General features: G+C 46.3%; 1 protein-coding gene across 3 annotated transcripts; it reads right to left on the minus strand.

The window, feature by feature from the left end:
- Positions 1 to 1,389: 1,389 nt before the first annotated feature.
- On the minus strand, positions 1,390 to 22,531 carry FOSL2 (FOS like 2, AP-1 transcription factor subunit). 3 transcript variants are annotated; one of them, XM_039531862.1, is made up of 4 exons: positions 21,484 to 22,531; positions 12,585 to 12,839; positions 8,396 to 8,503; positions 1,390 to 7,024 (listed from the first exon to the last, which is right to left on the minus strand). In XM_039531862.1, the coding sequence occupies exons 1-4, from the start codon at positions 21,580 to 21,582 to the stop codon at positions 6,515 to 6,517; spliced, it is 972 nt and encodes a 323-aa protein (XP_039387796.1). In that variant the 5' UTR covers positions 21,583 to 22,531; the 3' UTR covers positions 1,390 to 6,514. The 3 variants fall into 3 exon arrangements, with proteins under 3 accessions (XP_039387796.1, XP_039387798.1, XP_039387797.1); XM_039531864.1 differs by lacking the exon at positions 21,484 to 22,531 and adding an exon at positions 21,361 to 21,384; XM_039531863.1 differs by lacking the exon at positions 21,484 to 22,531 and adding an exon at positions 15,234 to 15,294.
- Positions 22,532 to 27,436: the final 4,905 nt, after the last annotated feature.

Below are 27,436 nucleotides of genomic sequence, written 5' to 3' on the forward strand. Positions count from 1 at the left end.
TTCCCCACACCACTAGGTTCAAGCCCATCCTCACGTCCTGCATTAATCCCCTTGTCCTTGCCTTTTGCTCCCACTTTGTTGCAAACTGCAACAAAACCTTTCCACAAACAACTCCACCCCACCTCCTTTCTTCACCCACTGGTTCCCAGGCCGACAATTTTAGCACTCTTCCGTTGCCCCACCAGTCTTGTTCCACCCCGCTTTTCCACCAGAGTGGCGGCCTGCACTCAGTCCAGTCGTTTGCAGCCTCAGCAGTGCAGAGCACACAGCAGGCAGTCCTACGTCACTTTCTTCACTCCACGTTCTTCAGCCACAGCTCACCACCACTTGTTTCCACTCCGATGCAGTCCCATGACCCAAACGAGCCTGAAGCCCAGCTCAAACGCTGAGCATTGCTGTGCGGCGCAGTGCCACATTGAAATCCTCTCCGGTATCATCGCTGACTCTCATATCATGGCCTGGGCAGAAAGATCAAGCTGGAGAATCTTGCAGAAGCCTTCACTGTGCTGGCACAGCTCATCAGCAGAGACCTCTGCATTTGCCACAGAAATCGCGATTCACAGAGAGATTCAGAAAGACAATCGAGAAGCGCTGACAAACGCAAATGGAAATGCTGCGAGCCAAACGCAAAAGCGGAACTGGACGATGTGACCAGCGGCACCGGAACACTTCACGCCTCGAAGCGGAATTAACCTCTGGCCCAAAACAGCGCCAAAACGGACCGACCAACAGCTGGGCCCCCTGCATGCACAGATAGCGCCCACACGTGGCTGAACTGCAGCGCTGGCTCCACTGCTGTGCTGGTACAGCTGCGCTGGTGCCGCCCAGTGCGGCCACACTCCACACAGCGCCAGCAGCTGCAGCTGCAACCGCTGCCCAAGCAGCGCAGTGTGTAAGCCAAAGATCAAAATGAGCAAAGAGTCCCAATTTAGCAGTCACCTTTAAGAACCTTCTTGATAGGAATCATTTCACCCCAGGCAAAAAGAAAAAAAATCATTATCTAAATTGGGGGCGGGGGGAATAATGGGGCCCCAAACATACATAGATCGCCACAGATTTGTATGAATCTTGGGAGTCTGAGTCCAATTTCTCTCACACCAGTTTTATACCAGTGTAACTCCACTTATTCCCTTTTCAGAGGCGTTACTCCTGATTTACACACATGCAAATGGAATTAGAATCAGGCCGTTTTCTTCAAGGATCTTAAAGTAGACTTCAGTTGACACTAGTAACTTCTCGCTCTAATAAAGATGCACTATCCCTTATTGATGTTACTTTGAACTACACAGTATATCTAAATATATACACAACATTTTATCCTCTCATTGAGCAAAAACAATCAGATACCTAGTTTCTACACATTTTTAATATCAAGTAACCACAAACAAGAAAGTGGAATAACCCTTTAATCATACGGTGAGAACAATTAAGTAGAACAGACAGGATTTTATTATTATCTTGTACTCTGAGATTTGTCCCCAGCCCCAGCTACTGTTCACAAAGGAGTGATAATGCATCTTTAAAAACAAATATCTCTATACATTTTATACAGACAAGAAAAAATAATTCAGGAATCTTTTTTTTTCCTTTTTAAGTAAAAGAAAAAAGCATTATTAACCAGCAAAACCAAACAATTGAAGTATTTTTAATGCTCTCATTATTATATCCAGGTCTGGAACAGAGAAAGAGATGTAAACATGACAAATAAATAAGAAATAAAATGTAAATTGTTCCCTTCTTTCTTAAAACATTTGATCTGGCCTTTTTGATGAGAATGATCTTGTAATGGTCACTGTGGAAATTATTATTTTAAAGCATTTCAGAATTCTGCTTTAGAGTTGAAAAAAACCAAACCAAACCAAAACAGGAACATGAGTTGGGAGGATGTTAAGTTAATGGTGGGCAGAGCTGTTGGAGCAGACACAAAATGTTTGCCTGCCAATAAATAATGAGATACTAGGCTTTTTTAGGATGAAGGCCAGGTGGATCCTACATACAGAAAGCAGCAAAATGAAGGGTTCAGATGAATTTAATAGATCATTTAGATAATATTTAAAAAAAAATAAACCAACCCAAACTATTGACCCCCCAGCAGGTTGGTCCCAGGCCTATCACTCAGCTTTCAGACTTAGTCAGCCCCCTCACCAAAGAGGAAGGAATAGATAGGGGCCATGCCAGAGCTGGGAGGGGATGGGAAATGGGCTGAAATCAGCATGAGAAAAAGTATGTGGTGGTTGAAAGAATGTTGCCTTTGATTTATGTTTCCTTTGCTGCTGCTCCTCCAATTCAGGAGCGATTTACTTTAAATGTGACAGAGTCCTGTGGAATCTTATAGACTAACAGACATATTGGAGCATAAGCTTTCATGGGTGAATACCCACTTCGTCAGATGCATGCACACTTTAAACATGTGCTCGGGTGCTTTACTGAGCCAGGGCCAGACACTGGAGGACTGATCCAAAGCCTGTTTAAGTCAGTGGAAAGATGGCCATGGATTTACATAGCCTTTGGATCAGACCCTAGTTGCGATATGTCCCCAACTACAAAGAGAACATTTGGAGACATTGCACATTTAGAAATCACCATGACACAGGTGTACATGGAGATTCCTGGTTGCAAAATGGTGGAGCATATCACTGTCTGACAGAGGGCAGGTGAACCTGACACTGGGAAAAGATGAATCCCGAGCCAGCTCATAGCAGCAGAGAGGTCATGCTGTGTCTGATTTGCAACAGAGTAAGCAAAGCCAAGGCTACCTGCCCTGATAAGCCTCCACTCAAGTGGAATGCACAAGCCCTGTGGCCTAACAACAGAGGTTCTTAACCTGGGATTCCCTGAAGGGTTTCTGAGGGAGGGGGCAAAGAAAGCAGATGGAAAAGGCTGCAGAGCTTCTAGATTTTCCCCTCTTGCTTTCTGTTTGTTTTAATTTATAAGATACACAACTATAAAAACTGTCACAACTGACAAGTGGTCCAAGGTATTTTCAGATATTAGAAGAGGGTTCCTCTGCTCCTAACGGTCACAAACACACTGCCTAAGGGGTCACCACTCAGCAGGGATGCTGCTGTCTTGGGCTCAGCTCTGAAGTGCTCACTGAAAGATCAAAACAAGGGGAACAGTGAGGGCAGGAGCAGGGCCGGCTCCCGGCTTTTTTGCTGCCGCAAGCAAAGCAAAAAACAACAAAAAAAAACAACCATGGTGCAGGGAGACCAGAGCGGCGAACCAAAAAAAAAAAGGCAGCCACGCCACCCTAGATTTGGGCGGAATGCCGCCCCTTAGAATCTGCCGCCCCGAGCATGAGCTTGCTCGGCTGGTGCCTGGAGCCAGCCCTGGGCAGGAGGAAGGTGAGTACCAGGGAGGAGGCTGGGGCTCCTTTGGGTAACATCTCAACGAACTAGGCCTAAAGAGGAGCCTGGTTCTCCCTCGGCTGTATGCCCATGTCACAGAGATGAGGAGTGGGGTTCTATGGCTTGGAGGAGAGACAGACACAGGCCAATACTCATAGACTTTGAGGTCAGAAGGGACCATCATGATCATCTAGTCTGACCTCCTGCACATTTCAGGCCACAGAATCTCAGGTGCCCACTCCTGTAATAGACCCCTAACCTCTGGCTGAGTTATTCAAGTCTCAAATCGCAGTTTAAAGACGTCAAGTTACAGAGAACCCCCGATTTACACTAGCTTAAACCTGCAAGTGTCCCAGGCCCGTGCTGCAGAGGAAGGCCCAATTAAGTTTAGGCCCAAACTTGCCCAATTAAGCAGAAGAGGATCTGATATCTGGAGGGGAGAAAAAAACTTGAGACATCTTATAGAAAGCAATCCAGATGTGAAAAGATAATTTCTCATTTCTGGGACTAACTCTGGCTGGCTGGCAAAAGAGGGTTTTATTGGCAGGGGAAAGGACACTTGAAAATTTCTTTCAGAAACGTTCTATTTTGCTACCCTGATTGCCCACAAAAGCTGGCTAGGTCCTCCACTCTTGGACAGATTTCTCTCCATCCCTCCACAGTAATGAAAAGGACTGTCTGATCCCAAATCAAGTAGATAGCTGATGGGATTGTGAGCATCACCTGAAGACACATTAGAAGATGGGACAAGTTATTTTTCAAGACACCACAGATTCAGTTTGGTACTAAGGAGACTTTAGAAGAGCCTTTTGCTCACACACTACCAGTTTTGTAATCTTCAGAAAGATGGGGAAACAGGTACCTACTCAGTTCTTCTTAATGGGTATGCTAATCATGAATTAATTCTAGGGAGGTCCCTGCAGAACAGTGGCTCAGGTCAACTGGCCCGGGGAGAAATTACATGTGTTTAGGAGTCACCGCTTGTTAATATTATCTTCTGCCCTGCATGAGTGGAAATGAAACATAGGAGACATTTTACAGAATCTTCTCTGGGCTACTTATTGAAAAATGTTTAAAATCATTTACCTTTATTTCCATTAAATCAGTTAAGTTTTGCACTTCAACTAAGGACAATGAAACTAACTGGTTAGTTTTACCTTTGGTCTGTAGTCAGTTTTGGGTCTCTGGCACTAGCATAAAGTAAGGAATGTTCACATAATTAAGAAAAAACAGAATCAATGAATTTCAGTTTCATGAACAAGTCACTAAAACATTTCTGTTCCTGGCACGTTTTGTAAATGCGTGGGTTTGGTTTGGTTTTAAACAAAACCTACATTCAGACAGTATCCCTTTAAAACTGATACAACAGTGAGGGTCTGATAGAATCCATGATTACTACATAAAAAGCCCAAACCTCTGAGGTGCTGAGTACTGTTAAATCCCAACAGAGGCAGTAGGACCCGAGGGTGCTCAGCATCTCACAGGATTGGGCCCTAAAATAAAACACTGCACCAAAGATTTCTCCACAGTCCAGCCTAATTCAGAACATACCCAGATTTCAATTGATAAACCAAAGAAGATTATACCACACACAATTAGATATGCTGACACAGCAGCGTCAGCGGACAGACTAATGGAGATACTCTTTGAATGCACTGAAATGAGCTCTCAGCTACTACACCAGGAGCCTGACCCAACATCCATGCACTCGATCTTGGAAAACCCAGTGGTGCACCTGAGCACGGTGTGCAAGCGCCATCAACTTCAGTAGGAGTTGGACTTGGCTCCAGAGGAGCTGAGGTTAAGCATATCACTATTTTCAGTAGTGAACATTAATTTTAAATGGCCATGCCCATTGCGTGCACTCAGCACTGTCAGCTGAGACCCTGCGTAGGAGAAGACAGAGGATCCACTGTTAGAGGCAGAGGCTCTGCTTGTCTTGAATACCAGAATTAAAAATCCCCCAATCCAGCAAGTAGCAAAATACAACGGGGCTAGGAATCAAGGTGCAATGATACATACAAGGAAAGACAGCAGAGATGCAAATTGCATTGTTGCCTGGGTGACAAGAGAACATTCAGGCAATTTCACCCTTTTGTTCTTAGTAAATCTCTTTCCTGGACGAGGAATGTCACTTCCTCGTCAGTGATATGTTCTGGAAATATGGGCTGAGGAAGAAGGGTTTGCCCATGGAGTGGAATCAGCATCTGAGTCAGGCACACTGAGGAGGAGGAGGAGGAGCAGGATGCATTGCGCCCAAGGTGGCAGTTGGCCAGGGTGAAGGAAACAAAGGGTCCAGCAGCAGATTTGACAAACACTAATTACAGGAGAAATGCTGCCAAAGACACCGGCTAGTGGAAATGGACTCTGGTATCCTATCAGCTACCGGGGCACCATTCCAGTTCCCATTACTAGGCATTCTGCTAATCTGACCTTTACAGCATGGGGGCAGGGGGAAAGAGGGGAAAACGGGACAACGCGTCCATCTCACACCCTCCAACTCCTCCAAACAAATCTTCCCCTCAGTTCATGACGTCCTTGCCACTGAGCTTGTGGGCTATTGACTTACAAGCGCCATCCCTGTGACCAAGCATTTGTGACTCCTCCCAACACTCCCCATCTTGACAACAGCAAGAATTTCCCACAGCCCCTCCCAACATCATCCGCAGCAGCTAACAAAGATCATAACAAGCCTTTAGAGTGGATATCGACTAGATGAAATGTCATGGGATCAGTAACAGAAAGAGAGAGAGATCAACGAACCAGAATGAACTAAGCACAGAGAGTAACTAATCAGATCAGTTCACAAAGGTAGGGGGTGACTAGTGATTTTCTGCAGCTTGCCTCCAGTCCTAGCCAAGCGTGTTTCCCAAGTCCATTAAACACACAAAGAGGTTTCCATAGGCAGTGCCTCCAGAGGGGAGATTCCCCTCCCCAGATGGGCTGGGCATGTCAATTCCACCATAACCATTTCTTCCATGGAGTTTACATTTGTTCTTGTTCTTCCTGCTCCAGGAGGCTCCTGGAGCTACATTTCCCCTTCTCTTGCTCTTGCTGCCCTTGTGCTTGAACGCCCTTGTCCCTGTCTTTAATCTTGTGGAGGAGGTTCTCCCCCCACAGTCCTGGGTGGCGATGTAACACACTGGCAAATGTGGGACACAGGGAGGTTACAAGGCCAACAGGGTTGGAGAGTTCAAGGAATCTGAGGACTGGTCACCGCTGCTGCTACTTCTCCGGTGAGCTTTGGAGCATGACTCCGAAGGGGAGAGAGGAGACTCCTGATCCAGCACGCTGGGGTACGTGAAAACTAGGTTGGAGGTGCCAGGGGTGATCGCGGGCGTCGAGGTCACCACAATGGGAGTGTTGAGTGGCTCCTCCCCATAAAACCCCCCTGCAATGCTGATGGGCTTAATGACAGATCTCTGAACTTTGTTGAGGCCCAAAGAGGAGGATGGGATCTCTTCTTCCACTGGCTCCTGCTTCACCACCACTGCTCCACTCACTCCAGTCCGGACAGTCTGGAGGCTGTGAGATGGTGGGGTGCGTCGCTCCTCGGGGCTGATTTTGCACACAGGGCCATGAGCCACCAGCATGAACTCCAGCTTATCCTTCTCTTTCTGGAGTTCAGCGATCTCCTTCTGCAGCACCGATTTCTCTTCCTCCAGCTCCTCCGTTTCCTGCAGACCGAGGAGAAATAAATAAATGACGTGAGGGGAGAGAGCGGTGGGCAAAGTCGGAGCCTTGGCAGAATGTGCTAAGCACAGAGAGAAACTGAGCAGATATGCTACATACCCCTCTCAGAGACCATCTACGAGCAGTAAGAAACATAGCAACCCTTTGGGAGCTACCACTTTGGCTCTGAAAGAGTGTGTTTGGTACTGCCTGTCAAACAATGTACCCCTGGGACCTCAGAGACTGCTGGTCCTTGCTGCAGTGGAGCGTGCCAGCCATAAATGGGTATTAGGGGAATCACGAACAATGATGCATGGCATCCAGGGTGCAGAAGTACAAGTTATGAATGACAGAGAAAAGCCTGCCTCTACTTCATTCTCAGGGTGGCCCTTCCTCCACCACTGCTGTAGTGCCTGGGGCTAATCTGCCATTGCGTGTTAAAGGAAAGTTACCGCCGTTTCACCTGGCACATTTCAAACGCTCAAAACTGCTTTGGGCATTTAGCCTAATGTAAAGGGGTTCTACTGGCCTGAGTTTCCACTCCTGGTTCCATGCTCATCCCCAGCCAGCTGTCCCCTTTTGCTGTTATCCCAGCTACTCAGGCACCAACAACTCTGTGAAGCGAAGAGACCCCCGGGGAAATTCCAGATGGCTCCTAATCACTGCAGTAGGCAACTAGGTTCTGGGGCAGAACAAGTGATGTATTGGTCCTCATATGAAAACCAAAGTATCTTAGGCACTTGTATGGCCCCCATTATTATTGTATCTGAGCACCTCACTATCATTAATGTTTTTAACCTCATAACGCCCCTCTGAGGCAGGGGAAAGCTGTTATCCCATTTTACACCACTGGACCATCCTACCTTTCCAGGGGACTGTAGAAAGAGCCTTCTGGAGTATACTGGGATTTGCAATAGGGGTTTAACCTATTCAATTACTGCAGCATGAATTAACACAAACAAATCATATCATGTAAAGGGAAAATCTATACTGATAATCAAGCACTGAAAAGAAGGTGGGGTTTGGAGGGTGTGACAGTGAAACAACTTTATATGCTTATAACTTGGGCAAACAACAAGAGAGTTGTGGGGGGAGGGGCACATGGGTGCAAGTGTAATACTCCTCACATAGGCTGAACCCAGGATATTGAGCACCACAGCACATAACTCTACCACATGAGCTAAAGGAGCAACTTCACTAGCTGATAGCAGTAGGAAGCAGTGATTTTTAACCTGACTTGAACCAGCCACTGAAAGGGAACGTGGTACAAACGTTGCAGTGTACTTGTGTCACCCACCGGCAGGAGGAGAGGCATGGTTTAGAGTGATCCAAGGGGTGTATATCCAGGAGGGGAGAGATGTGTGCAGAGTACATACCGCCTGGAGTTTCTCTGTTAGCTCTCGACGCCTGTTACGACACTTAGCAGCTGCCAGCTTGTTCCTCTCTCTCCGGATCCTTCGCTTCTCCTCTTCCTCAGGTGACAGCTGTAGGCACATACCAAAATAAATAAATAAATAAACAAACTCAAAACCAAACCACAAGATCTGAGCAAATCCTTCCTTGCACTTTGTGAACAGTAGTTCACCACAGAGCGAAAAGGGCCTGATTCTATGAGGTGCTGCACACGCTCAACTCCCAGGGAGGTGGCTGGAAGATGAAGGCGCTCAGCATCTCTCCTAGGATTGGCTCCCTAATGAAGAGAGTCGAAGCAGAGAGGGGCACGACAGGCCTGTGCAAGAAGACAGTGAATCTGCAGCCAAGGCCAAGCAGACAGTGGGTGGCACATTAAGCAAAACCAGAGCAAGATGTTGTAAGCGCCTCTTTCTTGAAACAAAATATCTGCTTTTTCCACACAAGCACAGTCGTTAACCTGAAGGTCAGGGACCAGATCCTCAGCGGGTGCAAATCAAACTAGCTTTATTGAAGTCAATGGAGCTATGCTAATTTACACCAGCTGAGGATCTGGCCCCAGAGTTCCAAGCACCAGCCAAGATAGCACACTGTACTTCCTGTATCTGCAGGCAACCATCCAGCAACATAAAAAGACCCCTGGGGCAGATTATGTTCTCTCAGAAGCCCATGGAGTGACACTGTTGTAAATCCAGAGTACTCAAGGGCAGCAGATGACCTGCAATGTCCAGTCAAGTCAGGCTCAAAAATCTAGGTTTGGGGACAACATTTGCAAAATCTCACAGTAACAGAAATTCTTCCATCGTTATAGATACCAGGCCAGCTCCTCAGCTGATGTAAATCCGCACACTGAATGAACCCCATGCTGCTACCTAGACTTACACCAGCTGAGGATGCTGGCCCACCATTTTTAAATACCAATGCAAACTAGCTTTTTGTTTGGATTTTATCACTCCCATGAAGGGTTCACAACTAGAACACGAGAAGCAAAGAGTGACGCTGGGCCAGATCCTCAGCTGGTGTGCACCGAGACAGCTCCACTGACTTCAGACTTGCTCTGCAGCATTAAACCAGTAAGGATCAGTCCCACTGATTAGAAACAAAACTGAAACTGACTAATCTGGTGTTAACCTCCAGGTTGATCGAATGCAAAAAAGTAAATTGCCAACAAATAATGGAAGCATTTTAACTAAAGAAAAAAAGAATAAACTTTCAGTTTTAATACCTCCAGGGCTGTGAACAAGCTAGTCATCATTTTCAGTATCTGTTCTTTTTTATGATTTTTTTTTTAAACTTTGCCTAATTTCATTCTGGGTTTTTATTTATTTATATATATTTGTGGCAGTCATTCCCATTTCAGGAAGTTCATTTTAATCTGTGTGTGTTCCCCCTCCCACCAATCCCATTGTGCTTTTGGTCTTTTATTAACTTTATACATTTCTGTGATTTTTAATTTTGGATTGCACACACATGGATTTTTATTATGTATAAAATGTACATATGTGTGTGCATATACCATATATACAGTTTATATGGCCCCTGCTCAGCAGAACCCTAAAGCACATGCTTAAATTGTCAGCTGACCTAGGGCCTATGGATGGGATTCTCAAAAGCACCAATGGGATTTAGGAGTACAAGTCCCACTGAAACATATTTCAGACCAAAATTTTCTTCCCAGTAATTTCAATTCTGTTTAATGATCTGGCTCAGGTTGCCACTTTAACAAGTCCCATGAATAACCACGACTGGTGACAACTCAGGCCCTGATCTGGCACAGAATATTTTCATTTGTAACATTAACTGGGGCCTAAAAATAGAAACAGACCTTGGTGTTTTTAAAGGAGGCCAGTTCTGCATTGTTTGTACCCCTTTTGTATTCATTCTGCATGAATATGCTACTAGATAGGTTTGCCGGCAGAAACATTCACCAGAACAGCCTATTTTCAGCAACTATTACAGAATATTCTCAGAAAATGAATTATGAATTTGATTCATGAGCCCACACAGCAGAAATCTGACCCTAGGAGCCCCATTCAGCCCATCAGGTACCGAACACAGCATACATCTAATCAGCACAGCTAGAATCTGAAGGACCCACAATGAAATCGCTCACAAACAAGCCACAGACCAGGAATCACTGGCAGACATTCTTCAGGAAATAAAGTCACACATCAATCAAATTGGAGGATATCGGGAGCTCTTCACGGCCCATTTGTGAACGCAGAGGTAACGTTTGTCATATAATTTGTTGCTAATTATTCCTCTAGTTCTAGTGCCAGCTTTCCTCCACTTTAGATAACAGAGCATTGGACCCTAGTGCAGCACAAGACCTATGGACCTCTTTACTCCTAATGGAGGATTGGGCTCTTCTTGAGCAGACATATGCTTATAAAAATAGGGCTTAAAAATGGAACTGTGTTAGCCCTCTGCACCAAGGGGATTTTCATTCATGATGAGCAATGTTAACCCCTTGCCTGCCTTTGAAATCTCAAAAAACCAGACAGGCTAAAATAGTCAGACTGACAATCAAAACAGATGATGGGGGAAGTAAAAGCAGGGCTTATTGTTTGATTAAAAACAGACCTTGTGCAATACCCATCTAACCTGCTGGCCAGACGCAGTGTCCCATTGCATTGCTCTGCAAAGGTCTGCACGAGTGCAGCTTCAGAGTAACACAGGGCGATCCAGATTATTTATAGTTTCTTTAGAAGTGAATTTCGCACTAATGGCAGGCACTGGTTTGACTGCCCTGGAGGCTGCAGTCTGCTATTAATCCATATAACAGGTACAGTGTGAACAGTGGCAGTCCAAGCTTGCCCACACCAGCCATACTAATGTCCCTGAGCGGCAAAGCCCTGGACAAAACGGGCTCAGTTGACAAGATCATTCAATCCTTGCGCAGACTGCCACCGAGGGATGGGATGTTGTTGGGTTTGCCATGTGGACACCTACCCATTAGGAAATAGACTTTGATCTCCAGCCGCCCCCTACACAGACGGCTCTTCTTAATAAGCATATGTTTGCGCAGTAAAAGCCTCCCACGGCCCAGTTCTGGTTAGTTTCACGCTCATGCCAGCACACAACACTGGAATCAGAGTGGGATCAGCTAGTTGGGGCGCACATGGGAAGAGGAAGGAATTGGCCCAGAGGAGAAGGGATGGTGTGGCACTCCAGGGTCAGCCCTCCCTCCTCCTCCAATCCCCTGGTTTTGTTTTTTTAAGCAGATTGTGTAAAACTCAGCTCTTCTGAGGTTTTCTCCTGTTTGAGGCCCCAGCCAAATAAACTCAAACTGAAACCCAGTCTAGACTACAGAGTTTCACCTGGTTTTGATGTGAAGCCACAGATTGGCCCAGACTTGTGAAGCCTTTGAAGGAGCTTGGCAGAATTACAATTTGTAATGATGTCACAGCAATAAAATTACCTCCTTTCGTGCAATATGCTGAGGGACCTGAAAGGCCTGTGTAAAGCAAGGGCCAGCCCTGGATGGCAGGATGGAAAGGAGTGTGATCAGAGTGTGCTCTGCTCCAGAAATCTGGAACAGACTGAACAGTCCTTGGAGCAGCCCTGTGGCACTCCTAGGACAGAAGGAGTGGAAACGCGAGTGAAAGCCACCTTTTTCCCCATCACTCACACACACACAGACACGCACACACAGGATCTGGCGCTAGGAATTAATTAACCTACCACCAAAATGCAGCCACCTCTGAAAGGGAAACCTGGCAGCTATTTAACAAAGCACCATAACACCACATATCAAATTGAGGACAGGAAGTGAAGAATATGTTACCCATTGAAAAATGCAAGGAGGGGGGAGTTTTAGGGAGACAAATCAATTGGCCAAATAGAATTTAGTCAGCCATAGAGGAATTAAAACCCTCTTACTCTTGCAAAAGGTGCCATGGGATCCTTGTAAAGCCACAAGTTGTCTGGGCCTTGGGTTTTTAGGCATCACCCATAAGAAAGCCCTTCCAGCAACACAGTACCAACCTGGGGTGGGTATCAGTCAGTTTCAGACAAGAGCACCACCTACTGAATCACCAGCCCTATTACTTGCAGCACCCAAGTTTGTCTTACAGTTGCCCATCCAAACACCAGCTATAGCCAAACCTGCTTAGCTGGCAAGTTAGGATGAGGCAGTCTATCCCCTATGGTTACCTGCTCATCTCTTCTCCTCCTGCCCACTGTGGTCCCAATAGTTTTTATGACACCGGGTCTCTGAAGGGCTGTATGTCCACCAACTGAAGACAGGCTGGGCAGAGGATGGTTGTAGGGATGTGAGCGAGAGTAGGGACTCGACATGGAGGTGATGACGGTGGGCTGGACCATCCACTGCAGGTCTTGGCTGGTTGTTATGGCATTAATGGTGGGAATAAAAGCACTGCCTGATCCTGGCATATCTATCCGGAATTTCTAGAAGGAGACAAAAAAAGAGAGAGAGAAATCAGTACATGCACAATATTGATGTCTAAGCAGAAACAAGTGGAGAAGGAGATTCACTGGGAACAGGGCCAGCTCCAGGCACTAGCGCAGGAAGCAGGTGCTTGGGGCGGCTAAGGGAAAGGGGCAGCAGGTCCAGCTCTTTGGCAGCAATTCAGTGGTGGGTTGAAGAAAGAAGTGGTGGCAGTTGAGCTGCTGCCGAAGTGCCGCCAATCGAGGCTCCCCCCAGCCGCCACTTGGGCGGCAAATACACTGGAGCTGGCCCTGACTGGGAAAATCTAAGTAGGTACCTGAACCAGGACATAAACACCCGAAGCAGACGGACTCAGTGACCCATCGATATACAGATGGCATAGAGAGCTGCGCCTTTCCACAAGCAGACAGCATGGTGTGGCAACCAGCAGAACAGGTTGCCCCACACATGCCATGTAGTTTGCATGCAGAATAGCCTGTGTTTGCACTTGTTCCTGAGGAGTGGATGGGGCGGAGAGCACCTGCATAGACAGCACACGCCCCGTGCACCTTCTGGTACTTGAACAAAAACTAAAAGCCTCACAGTGGGAGCCTATCATGTTGAAGGATCTATGCTGGTCTGATGTGTGAAGTGAAAGGCCTTTTCGCTTGTCACAATGATTATTTGTACTTCTTGATGCCATTACGCTCGGGTGCAGTTTGGTTTTACTTCACTCCTGAATGAGACTCACTGCCAAGCAACCTCTTCTTCCCCACCCCCAATCCCAAAGCAACTCCTTCCCTCTCCCGTCCAATCCCACTCCTGCCAAACTTCTCCTCTCTTTCCCATAATACACTTCCCCTCCCTGCACACAGTGCAAAGTGTGTTGTATAGAAGCATTCACCCCACACAGCAAGTCATGGCCAAGTCTAAAAGGGGAATTGAGGAGTTTCTAGAAAAATACTTCTCCATCAATCCAGAAAAAAAAGGAAGAGAAACTTCAGCCATAAACACAAGCACCAAGTACAGTTTAGTGGAACCTTTTTACAGGGGATCTGTTCTGCCCATATAACACGGGAGCTTTGGCCAGAGGATATGGCTCTATGAATGGAAGGTTTGTCTAGAGAATTGCAGTGGTAGCAGAGAAACATCACAACAACTCAGGGCTTTCATTATGAGGAACCATGCTCACCACATACAGGTTCTAGGGTATAATGTGATCAGTCCAGCTCTGGGACGGTTATGTGCATGTATACATATTTTAAATGCAGCCTATAAAATGTGTTTCAGGATTCAGATTGGACAAGTTCCTTGCAGCTCTTGGCATTGTCTAGACAAAACAAGGCAGCAATAAAACCAAGACAATAGGTAATGATCTCCTCCATAAAACTTGTACACCTGGTTTCAGTCAGACTTAAGTAAATCCACCTGGATAATATGCTGGCACTAAACAACTAGGAAAACAATGATGTGTCCAGGAGGGAGACACACGAGAGAAAGAATGCTTTTGTCTAGGAAGAGATCCTTTCAGGAGACACTCAAAGTTTAGATTAGGTTTTAAAGACATGTCTTTCACCAACATTGTGAACTTTGAATACAGAAGTGACAATAGAGTTTTAGGACCAGAGGTGAGAACTATCAGCTAACAACAGTTTGTGGCCCTTGAAATGATCCTGTGCAAATGCACATCTTTAGGTCAACAAAATGATATCACAGGAGTTACAAAACTGGAGGGATGGGAAATCACCACCACCATGACCCCGATTCAGAAGAGTACTTAAGCATTAAAGATGATCTTGAAGTTAAGCATGTGCTTAAGTGTTTTCCTAAATCAAGGCCTATACAAATCATTTTTCAGATTTTTACAGGACCAGAACTTTAGCCATTGGACTCTGTGTGTCTAACATTGGCCCAAATTCCCAATGACTTCAACCCAACCAGAATTGGGCCCAAAAGAGCCACTTAAAACACAAAAAAATTCCAACGTAAAGCACCAGACAGCCCCAAACTAAGGGGGAAAGTTAGGAGAAGAAACAAATGAATCAGTAAATGGAGGGAATGTAAGAATGAACCTGTCCCCTGATATCAAACCTTCAGCAAAAGCCCCACCAGAACCTTGGGTCCTGAATCTAACAAAGACTGGATGTACTCAAAACCTCACAAGGCAGGCCATTTTCCTGAGATCTCCAGACCTCTTGGGTCTACCTAATTAGTCAGAAGAAACTGCAAACTTCTGTACTGTTCTTCATCACTCCTATAAAGGAGTTTGCTGAAAAAAAAAACCAACTATATTTCCCACTCCTCCCCCTGTTCGCCAACAAGGTAAGCTATGCTTGTATTACAGGACAGGATGTCTTCATGTCTCCACATTATATAGCGTAACTAGTGCTGGGATGAGATAAATGAAAAATTACCAGGACATTAAGGTCACAAAGAGGAAGCATGAGCTAGTTTAGCAGTTAAAGAACAGCTTTGACAGTCAGGAGCTCTGGATTCTACTTCAAACTCTGCTACTGATTTCCTGTGTGATCTTCACCTTTCTGTGCTACAGTTCCACCACCCCCCTTTAAAGTGGGGAATAATTATTCTTACTGTCTTCACCTTGGTGTTGTGAGGCCAAATTAACAATTGCAAAATGTGTTAACAGCCCTGTATGGAAAGTACTACAGATGTGCAAAATTATCATTCAGCAGAGTTTATTGCAAACCTAAGGGTAATGACCCTTGCAGTGACATACATTCTGACCTTCAACTCCTCATAACCAGGAAGGAGTTCACATCTGACAGGTCATAAAAATTATAATAATCACCCAATTATCCGGATGAAGGGTCAGATACTAACTTCTCCCAATCCATTAGGAGATCAGGCCCTCTGTCAATGGAAAGGTCACTGCCCTTAAATTTGCAATCACACAGATCCAGTTCTTCTCAACACACCTATTCCTGGCAGTGGTAACAGTGCCAAACACAACCAGCTCAGGGGGCCAGTAACAAGATAAAGGCATCTATACAGGGTTAAGGCAGGGTTTTGTCTTGTAGATGGAGCTTTAACTGCATCCCTGGATTGTGCTAAAGGCTTGGACCATCCATCTGTAAACCCAGGGTATTAGCCTTTGTGCCCAAAGTTGTCTCTGACAGGCTTAGAGGGAGAAGGACACATCTATAGTTTCTGCCGGGACACGTATCCTCCTTTTCACTAGCCTGCTTTCTAATCCCTTAAAATGGCTTCAGAAAATTTCTGCTGAGACAGGCAACTCAGAAAGGTGTCAGTAAAAATCCTCCGTTATTATTCTCCTTTCGCCATCGAACTAATTACAGGATGTGTCACTATCACAAGACTGTCTTAAAAGACGCTCCACTCTGACTCACGTTGGGTCTCTAAGCCGAATGCACAGTTACCTACTACATGTAAACGTGGTCGTTTGCACATTCTGTTTGGTGCTCGAGGGGCCATGATTCCCATTCTCCTTCCCATCTCGATCAACTTGCCTGCTTTACAAATCAGACACTCCACTGCCATTCACTTTCCTTTACAAAAATGCTAGTAGCCCCAACTCCTTTGCCACTGGAATGCCACAGTGGTTACCTACGAGGCATCTAATATTCTTTCAGGTCTAATCCACTGTGATACTGTAGTTTTCAGTGGCAGGCTCTGACCCCACTCCACCTCCTTTTGAAGTCCATTGGGTGCCAATTTCCTCCCCTCGCCTAGCAGGCCTGCATAATCTTGCCCTCACCTGTATCTCAGCTCATTCCCCTTAGTCTGTCCACTGCTCTTCCCACCTCTAACTATTTCTCCTTTCCCATCAAACCTTCCATCATGCTGGCCCTTATTCCTGGAACACTCTCCCTACCCTCATCCACCAAGTTCTCCCTCCCTTAGTCCCCCTTCCTTCAAATCTCACTTTATAGCCTCCGGCATTCATCTCATCAGCAGTAATCCCCACACCCACCCTCTCCTGACTGGTTGTTTTATGTTTTATTTAGATTTCAGAAACAGACACCAAAGGACTTACAGTGCCATGGAGATTCATGGCTCTATATACAATGTTTAGCAATAGTAAAATGGTAATGCTGCACACTTTAGATCCCAACACCCCACTCCGGAACGTACAACCACTGCAATATTGCAGCGCCATTGCCCTAGCACGGCCCCAAGCAACATGCAGATCAAGATACCATCACATTCCCTGGTAAAAGACAAACGCTCCTCTAGCTTTCCCACTGTTTCACTACAAAAGGGCTAAGGTCTGTTTCCATTATAATCTAAAACATGGGACTAGGTAATGGCCTCCGATGCTCCATCTCCCAGGGACATTCCAAAGATAATGAATTAAATCTTGCCACAAAATGCAGAGGGATGGGCAAGATCAGTGGGTCACAAAGACCTGTATATACACCAGCAACTGTGTGATATTTCAGGCTGATGGGACTGCACTTTACGTTCCTCATCTTAATGGGGAACTTCCGTGCTGTTCCAAGTGAGTCACTGCTGCCCATGAACCCAAGAAAGGTTGATCCCCTCCAACCCAAATGATCCTATAACAAATTAACAGCCCAATATTGCAAGCTTTTCTCATGCAGGTAGTTTCCTTGCAGGTCAGGCACTGCAGTGGGATAATATGTAGGAGGAAATCTTCCAGTTTGAAAGAGCAAATATATTATCCTCATTAAATTCTACATTTGCCACATGGCAAATTTGTTATTAGGAATATAATATTTTACATAACATTAAAAAACATCACAGTGCTGCACCATAAGGATAGAACAGTTACAAGGCATCAAAGTTTTGGCTCAGAAAGACGATTTCTGATGCAGCCTTTCTTGCTTCTGAAGAAGAAAGATTCAAAAGAAAACTTTGCAAGTTGTGTATTTTATGTGGTAATAAAACCGCTGATTTCCACAGTACAGAATCAGTGGAACAGAGCAATTCCTAAAACAGAGGTGAGGCTTCTGTTTGATCCTAATCTACAAAATCTGCAAGGATCAAGGGGAAAGAAGACACTCAAGCGTCTTGAGAAGTCTCCCACATTTTTAAAGAAAACACTTATGTCCTTATTAAGCCAGTGTCCTGATCTAAAACCTATCAAGATAGTAACCTTATTTATTCTGGCATCCATATCAAACACACATGCACTCTCTCTCTCTCTCTAGCAGTTTGAAAGAAAAAACAACAAGGGGAAAAAAATAAAACCGGCTCATTTCATTTAGACTTCATTAACTCACACATTCAACACAGCCAATCAATGTGTCACAGCCTCTGCAAAATTCACTTGATCTACTGTATGTACTGAATTTGAAACATACAAAACAAAAACGAAAAGCAAGAGCTCCAAGCTGTCCAAGCATGTTTAATTTCTCAACCCTCTTCTCTCCCCTCTTTTCTCCTCCCTCCTCACATTCACTGAAAACGAGTGAATAATCTGATTCCAAACTACAATCCCTGGAAGCATTCCTACTGGGATTATCCTACAGAGGGCACCAACGAGGTATATTTGGAGAGAGCTGGGAAACTTTTGAGTCATTTCTGGTAAAAGTTCTTTGATCTGAGGAATGTCACAGGCTGGTACTGTTGGCAAAGCTTAATATAGGGCGATATTTTTTAAAAATGATCCTATGACTTCTTGATGCGTCTCCCACTCTTCCAGTTAATTTGTACAAATTATGCAAGAAATAATAATAATTGGTGGGGGGCGGGAGGGGAGATGAAGCAACCCTGGTGGGAAAAAAAGAGGGAGAGAGAAAGAAGAGAGGGAGAGAGAAGGCCAGCTGATGTAAACAAGTTATGAAATAATCTAGGTTTGTGTAACTGGCCCGATTGCGTAATGCTTTCCACAGAAGCCATGGATTTAGTTTATGCAGGCACATAAGCCTTTCTGAAGTGTTTTCCTAGGAAAACTAAAAGGAAAAAGGCCCATTTAAAAAAAAAAGAAAAAAAAGGCCAACCTTTTAGGTTCATGTAGTCACGCAACTTCAACAGGAAATATCTTCCATTCTTCTAGTTCCAATATTATTCAAGACCAGAAGCTTACAACAAGGAAAGTTATCTCAAAAATGTAACTAGATCCCATGAGTTCTGTAAGAGCTTGCATTCTGAGGGTCAAGAGACCAGGAAAACTGAACAGTAAATACCAACAAGCAGCAATCAGTGAGCTGAGGAATGTCTGAATACCAGAAGAAAGCAAAAATATCACTCCCTAGGTACGTAGAAAGCCTGGCTGATACAAAAACACATTCCATCCTCACAGACAGACACTATTTAAAAGGGAGGGGGGGGAGGCGCACTGTACTGGAATTATTTAAACACCTTCCAAATCAAATAAAATCTACTTAAAAAGATTCCGTATATTTTAACTCCCTTGCAATAAAGGACCTTGAGACTAAGTATCACAAGACCTATTAAAGTAATAGCATATAGATGTCAAGGGAAGTAATGCTGTTTTGGTTCAGCTCACAAAACAGCTTGTCTACTTGGGAGAAGGTGGTGGGGGAGGGAAGAGCTTCTAACTAAAACAAAGCAGGAGAGAGTTTCACAGATTTTATTATTTTTCAGTTACCTTGCGGATTCCTTGGCATGAAAGGCAGATGTAAACTATTATTGCGGAAAGGTACCAAATAACAAAGTAAGCTTTTACAATTAATGATAGTATGGAAATGGATATGCGTATTACACCAGGCTGTGAATTAGCCAACACCTGCTTTCTGCTTAGCCAATGATTATACTCTCCCTATGGGTGGATGGATTTTTTTTTAAACCATTCTTTCTTCCTTTCAGTGTTTTATACTAAAAAAAGGGATAACTACTTCAATTAGGTTGGGGAAAGTCCCAAATAGAACTGTGACCCAAAGACCATGTAATGTTCTTTCAATTTTTCATTTTATTATTATTACTATTATTTTTAAGAGTCTGAGTCTCTTGACTGTAGGAATTGGAGCTAGATACCAGGTTTGTGTTCAGTGATACAATCTGAGTTATCTGAGCAGAAAACAGAAAGTCTTCTTTTCCAGGAAAGTTTATGAAGCAGAGGAGCCAGGAACAACCCTTCTTGGAGCATTCCCACCTTAGTCTTAAAACTATTGGTCTACTTAGAAATTTATCTCTTATCTACAGGCTTTGGGAGCAATCTGAAAGCAGACTGATGAGATTAAGGTGTGATACTCTTGTGTAAAGATCAAGGACCCACCTCTGCATTTTTTACTCAGGCAAGCTGCCTAGGGATGTCAGGATCAGACCCTATTTCCTGGTGTCCTGTCTCTCATCAAGATTCTGAAATGTCACCAATAATAGATGGCATTTTAAAACACAAATGTAAACAGTAGTAACTAGCACCATTTCATTTGAGTTGAATGTTTGGTTGAATTCCTACAGAACTGGCAGTATTTCAGGTTACATCGCATTCCCTTCTCTTTCCAAGGATAAATCAAAGTCAGGGATTCTGACTTCCAAGTCTTCAGTGCCTGTTTGATGACATCTGCCATGGCTGTAGGTATGCTCAGCTAGCACATGGGATAAGTATAGCAAAGAACACTATTTTAGTGGATAGCAGAGTAAGAGTTGATATTTTTGGCACTGTGAAACATTTCATATAAGAAGTGGTAACGCAAATTCATTGCATACACTCAAATATGCACATAAGGTGCAGAGCAGCAGTCATACACTATATGCACAACATACTGCATGTATTTATATATAAACACATACACATTTCCATACACAGAGACAAATTGATTGAAAGTAATTTTAATACACTCTCTTTTTGTAATTACTCCCACTAGGAAATCCACCAGGAATCCACACACACACACACACACAGCCTCCAATCCCCAAACTGGCATAAAACGAAAGTATATGCGTTACAGTCTCCCTCCCTCACATACACACGTTGCTTCTTTCAGCCCCATATTAACTCCAGCAGAGGACAGCAGAACCCACGATGAGTGGCCGACCCAGTAATGTCGCGGCGGCGGCAGCACTAGGGTGTGTGTTTGCAGCACAGACCCCGCTGCCTCGCTGACAGCAACTGGATCGCTTGAGACGGTAGTTTCAAGAGGAAATACAAAGCAATACTTAAACACACCCACCCACCCCAAACACTTAGCTGCACTGGCGATTAAACGTTGCTTTTCTCTCCTGACCTGGCGTCCTGTAAATCCGTAGATTAGATTCCTCATTATTTACACTTACACAAAAACGCCCAAACTCTTGCAAAGACAGAAGTTGTTTTCCCCCTCCTTTTAAGGCGTGGACTCGGAGTGCCAAAGGATAGGCAGCACCTATTATTCCCCTAATCTCCAGCTAGGCAGAGGTCTGATAAAGGCGCTCAGAAAGTGGACTGGGTGTGGCAAGTGAACTTTGGTTAAGCAGATTTTTTTTTAAGTATCTTACAGGAAAATGGCCCACAAAAGCACCATATAACAAGGATATTACAGACACACCGACGTTATACACAGCCACGCTATATTATTTAATCCTATCTGAAGCGGAGACCTGGTCTCAAAGTAAAACTCTTAGTATGCAAAGTGGAAGACAGAATTGTGTTACCTACTGTCCTTGGGTCCCACAGCAGAGGGTGCTCAGATGATCAGAAATAAAGATGCACTGGAAGGGGGGGGGGAAGGTTTGATCATGTCAGTTGCATGGCAAGGTACCTGTGACCGCCCCTACCTGTTGTGCTGTGCCGCTGGAGTAAGTCTCTGGGTGGCCTGGAGAGCCGCTGCTGCCCCTGGAGGAGGTATCAAAGTTCCCGGGATAGTCCTGGTACATGATCCGAGGTAGAAGCCGGAGAGAAACACAAGGTTTTTTCCTTTACACACACGCTCTATTTCTCCACCTCTCTCGCCTGATTTTTATTTTCAGCCTTCCAACTGCACTCCGTAAAGATTTGTGTGTGTTTTTTTAAATAAAAAAAGTTAAAATAAAGCCCTTTCCTCAACCTTTTCCTCCACTCAAGACTAGGGGGGAATAATATTCCCCACTTCACAAAATAGAGCCACTCTCTCTAATCCCAGAGGTCTTTGGTGCACTCCGAAAAAAATGTGAATTTAAATTTTGCCGCAAAAAGAAGTGTAATTAGACGTCTCTCTTTGGTTTAGAGTCTCTTTCTATCTTAAAATCTGTCACATTTGCTCCGAAGAGAAAGGGGAGGAAAAAGAGACCTAAACACACACACTTAAAACGCGCGTGTCTATTGCCCTCCTTCAGACTTCCTGTGAATATTTGTTCTGGTTTCAACGCTTCTCCGGCTCTGTAGTTTTCAATCAAGAGGCTCTTTGCCTGCTATTTAATTAAGTCCTTTATAAAAGTGCCAGTTCCCTGCTCTCACTGGACTGGATGACTCAGTCCAGGATTTTAGCCTCTTGATTTCTTTTTAAACTCCCTTAATTATTGATCTTTACACTTGCTGCCTGCCCGTCTCTGCCCGCGTGTGAGTCTCTCTCTTCTCCCCCCTTGTCGCCTGCCCCCCTTTCTGTCTGAGAGTCTCTCTGGTATCTTGTTCTCTGAGCTCCTTTGCTCTCCCTGGATGAGTCAGTGCAATGGCATTAGTTCAACTCCACACTCTTATTATCCAGCCCCTCTGAGAGCTGTACCATGTGGAGCCGCACACGTCAAACTCCCAGCTCGCCACACCCCACCTTGCGAAGGGAGTCTCCCACCTGCCAGGGGGAGGGGGGAAAATCACCCCGCCCACTCGATCCGATTTGGCCAAACCCAGCCCGCCGCCTGCAAACCAATCTCAGAGCCCGGCAGGGCGAGACGGCACCATCCCCTGTGCGGCGGGGGAGCAGCCCGGGGCCCGGCGCGCTGGATTTGTTACCGGCAGAGCCCGCCCCTTCCCCCCACTCGCTGGCGCCTTTAGTCTGTGCCATTGGCGCACGTTGCCAAAGATGGTCATTTGCGTTCTCCGACGCCAGCGCGGGTTTCCTTGGTTAGGATGACGCGGCCCGAGAGGGATTCCCTACTCGCTCGCACCAGATCGGCTCCGCTTAAAGGGGAACCGGGTCAGAAAAGGGGAGAGAGAAGCGGAGATTCGAATTCCTCTTGAGCGCGCACCTGGCTCTGTGAAGCCGGGGCAGGCGGGGGCTGGAGCCACAACGATCCCGGCGCTGGCTTTGCAGTGCGCGGGGTGGGTGGGTGTAGTTGGATCCAGAGTTATCCTTGCAACGGTGTGTGTGTACAACTGGATCCAGGGTTGTCCTTGCGGGGGGCCGGGGGGAGCCTGTGAGTGTGCAATTCGATCCAGAGTTATCCTTGCAACGGTGCGTGTGTGTGTACAACTGGATTCAGGGTCCTCCTTGGGGGGGGGGGGGCCTGTGTGGATCCAGAGTTATCCTTGCAACGGTGCGTGTGTGTGTACAACTGGATCCAGGATTGTCCTTGCAGCGGGGGAGTGGGGAGAGCTGGATCCAGATGCTGGTTTTGCACCGCGGGGGAAGCTGGGTCCAGCGGCTGGCTTTGCAGCCCTGCCTGCAGTGCTCATTGGCACCGTTTCCCTTGGCTGCTGTTCTCTGAGAGACTCTTCCTAGAGCAGGATCAGGGAGAAAAAGTTCGTATTTGTTGCCTTCATTCCCGTGCAAGGCATCGATCTCGCTGGTTTTACACCAGCGTTCCCCCGAACTCCGCCGCGACATTGTTTTGTTGAGGGTTGGCTGCAAGAGGGGGCCACCGTACCACAGGGCGGATTTCCCCCCTCACCCTCTTAGGGCTCAGACCCTAACCCTGATCTGCCCCCGCCCCGGGGCTGGCCACGCGTAAAACTCCTCTGCACGCTCTGGGGAGGCGCTGCCCCTTCCGCTGGAAACAGGCGCGCTCCCTGCTGTGTTTACACAAGCCCTTCCCAGCAGGACGAGTCAACGCAGCTGCCTGGTGGGTGGGAGGCAGGGAGAGAGGGAGGAGGGCCGCAGCAATACGTGCGGAGGGAGGCGAGGGGAGAGAGCTCAGAACATGGGTCACCCTTCCCAGCTCTCCCCTCATCACTGCGGGCTCCCGTGCCCCGAGCAGCGAGCCGCAGAGCAGCGCCCACAGGGCTGCAGCCGAGTCCCCCCGAGGAGCGACCGGACCCCATGGGGAGGGACCCAAGCAGAACAGGCTGCGCCGGTCCCCGCCTCTTCTGCCCCTAACACCTGGGCATCAACGGGTGTTTCTCTCCTCGTTCCCCGCCAAGTGGCAGCTCTGCCAAAAGCGTTACTCCCTTCCCCGCAAGAGCCTGCCGCCGAGCGGCCCACCCCTTCCAGTAATGCCTGGGAGGGGCGCAGGCAGGGGAGGCTGGTGGCTGGTCCGGGCGGCGCACCGCACGCAGCGATCACTCCCTCCGCTCCCGCGGCTTCCAGTAAAGCGGCGGCTGGATAACCCCAGCGTCTGAGCATCATGGAATCTGTGCGCTTTGCTGATGCAACGTACAAGCCTTTGCGTTAGCAGCTGCAGCCCGGCACGGAGCGTAGCTGGGGTGATGACAGCTCCCCGGGAGGGAGCTGCAGGCAAGAGAGGCATGAACAAAGATCAACTCCAGTGCTCCAGCTGAGTAATTACGGGGGGGGGAGGAGGGGAGGAGTGAAGTCCCTGTAGGGGGTCCGTGCGCAGGGGGGCAATTTCCCCCTAGGAAATGTCTTTGAAACGACAGATCATCTGGAGAATTCCAAAAGAAAAATGTTTGGTCTTCAGGAGGTTCTTGATGAACCTGGGTGAAAAAAGATCTCCAGTGGGAGATATTACTGAGGAGTAACCAGAAAAGGGGGATCCATTTGGCGTTTTTGTGGGCCTCCTTCCTGCATAAACTGAGCACCAAGGACATGTCTCCCTTCAGTTCAAGCATTGATCCTTAAACGTGCAAACCAAAGCACACACCCAGTGTGGTTGAGGACATCAAGGAAATAAATCACAAGTGTCTGAACAACTCAGGACAAAGGTTACATTTAAGGGACACCACCCAGCAACACTGTACTGCTGGTACAAAAATCAGACATTTATTATGTTCTCCTTTGCATGATTTCCTTGTAACTCTGTTTTTTCTCTGATCAAATGTTTTTAGTCTCCCATTATCAAAAAGGGTGTGGAACAATAACAAGAAATGACAGATGCCCTTAAAATGTAAGAAAGATGGTCAACGTAACCCCAAGTCAGAGTAAAATATATAGATACATAATCAGTATTCCTTGTCCTTTCAACTGAGGAGAGAGAGAGCACATCTAGAAGTCTAATAATGAGCACACAATGAGTTTCAGCCACTTGTTCTTCAGCAGCTGATGATGAAACAAATGCATGGAATCCCAGTGGTCTTCACTGTGTATCAGAGATGAGGCAAGGAAGTGGAGGGCAGACCAGGGTCAAGCCCTACAATGCAACCTCCCATAAGTACATACCACAATAGGACAGAACTCTTCCAGCAATTGCATCAGTCAATGCCTTTTGAGAGCTCTTTAGTTTAATGGAGATTCTGTGACTTTGTGCTCTGATGGATGAGAACACTGCTGTCTAGTGGTTTGAGCAGGTGACTAGGAGTCTGGCACTTACTTGGTGTATGAGTTTGGGCAAGTCACTTAACTTACTTCTCTATGCCTCGAGTTGCCCATCTGTGAAATGGACGTACCAATACTATTGCACAGAGATGGAGTGTGGCTCAATTAATTTCTGTAAAGTGCTTTGAGCTAAAAGGAGCTGCATCACACATCCCTGTTTCTAAATCTGTTAATATATTAATATCACTGTTTGAATAAACTGCATTGCACACCAGCAATTACAGTGTTCCTCCAGGTAGAACAACAGCCATTCATTGTGTGCCAGCCTCTGCAAGTACAGGTCATCACAGCACATGGTGTGTCTGAATAGGAACCTGCAAATCAGCATTTCCCTTCATAGCTTTGATAGTAAATATAGAAACACTTGTGACCCTATTATCTTTAGATATGACTAAATCCCACAGTTTCCTGCATGTGACATGTTGTATTGAATACTTTGGTTTCTGCAATGGAAGGACTGTTTCCTAAAGCTTTCTAAACAAATAGCCACTAAAGCCTTGAAGAAGTGGTAATGGGTGGAAAATGGAAAAAATTAAAATTTCAAATGACTAGTACTGTGAAAGATGTTGGGATTGACAGTCTAAGGAGCCTTCCTGCCCCCCACTCCAGTCTGTCCAAATTGCTGCAGCTAAAGTGGTCATCTCCTGCTGCACCAATCTTGTTACCTCCAATTCCTTTTCCAAGCTCTGCACAGCTTTGCTCATCCTGCTTTCCTCCCAAGCTGTATGCTCTCCCCAAACCTCTTTCCTTAATGATCCTTTTATTTCCTTCTCCTGCTCTCAGCTTTGTGTCTTTTTTCTCCCTGCTCTTGAAATAGTCTCTTCCTTCTTTGTGCCAAGAGCAGGGGTGAAAGTAACTTACAGGACTTACTGCCGGCGTCCTGAAGGGGGCGTGGCCTCATCTGGAAGAGGCGTGGCCTCTCAAGATTTAAAGGCCCTGCGGCACCAGCTGTGGCTGGGAGACCCAGGGCCTTTAAACCAACCAGGGGCTCCCAGCTGAAAAGGTGGCTGGGAGCCCCCTGGGGCTCAGGGGCAAATTAAAGGGCCCGGGGCTCCGGCGGCTGGAGGGAACCCCGAGCTTTGCGGGGCTGGGGCAGGGATTTAAAGGGCCCAGAGCTCCTGCCGCTGAGGGAAGCCCAGAGCCCTTTAAATCCTGGCCCCAGCCCAGCCGCCGGAGCCGCGGCCGGGATTGAAAGGGCTCTGGGCTGCCCACAGCAGTGGGGAGCCCTGAGCCCTTTCAATCCCTGCTGTGGAAGCCAGTGCGGTCCAGCACGGCATACTGGCTCTTGCCAGTATGCCGTACCAGACCGGCTTACTTTCACCTCTGGCCAAGAGCTTTCTGTCTCCTTCAAATCTCACTCTTTCAAACCCACTCTTTCCCCCTTCCTCTCACTAATCCTATGATACTGTGATGATGTATGGTATGAAAATTTAGATAGAGCTATGTCTGTCTCCTTTAACCCTTCTGCCTCACCCTTTAAATCTGCTTGTCTGCCTGTGCTCTTTTGGCACCATGGTCTGTAGTGTATTTGCCTGAATCAGACTGTAAGATTCTTTAGGGATCCATACACACTATGGAGCTATGTAAGTGATATGTACACCTCTACCCCGATATAACGCTGTCCTTGGGAGCCAAAAAATCTTACTGCGTTGTAGGTGAAACCGCGTTATATTGAACTTGCTTTGATCCACTGGAGTGCGCAGCCCCGCCCTCCCCGGAGCACTGCTTTACCATGTTATATCCAAATTCATGTTATATCGGGTCGTGTTATATCGGGATGGAGGTGTAATAATAATAAAGTTCTGTATGTAGCTACAGGACACATACACAACAGCACACTCCTTCAAAGATACTCCCCCTCCCACCCCTAGGAGTGGGCGGGATGGCCTCTAATGGAGACAGAGGTTTGGTCTGTATGGCCCCTTCAGTCTTTGACTGAAAGAAATTGGTGTCAATTGTGGTGATGATTTTTATGATGTAGACACAATTCCATTAGGAATTGGCCTGAGAACCACCAATTCATTTCATATAGGCCCCAAAACAACCATTAGACGGCAACTGTAAGTCACTGCCAACCTGGAGTCAACTTGGCAACTAAGGCCCAG

This window comes from Mauremys reevesii, linkage group 3, assembly GCF_016161935.1.
Source record: "Mauremys reevesii isolate NIE-2019 linkage group 3, ASM1616193v1, whole genome shotgun sequence".
Lineage (NCBI taxonomy): Eukaryota > Metazoa > Chordata > Testudines > Geoemydidae > Mauremys > Mauremys reevesii.

Bases quoted from the DNA above. Each gene is read 5' to 3' on its own strand.
- FOSL2 (XM_039531862.1), bottom strand. From the start codon at position 21,582: ATGTACCAGGACTATCCCGGGAACTTTGATACCTCCTCCAGGGGCAGC. The intron at 8,504-12,584 runs GTAACCATAGGG...ATGTGCCTACAG, and splicing joins GGAGGAGAAGAGATGAGCAG to CTGTCACCTGAGGAAGAGGA. The intron at 7,025-8,395 runs GTATGTACTCTG...CTCGGTCTGCAG, and splicing joins TAACAGAGAAACTCCAGGCG to GAAACGGAGGAGCTGGAGGA.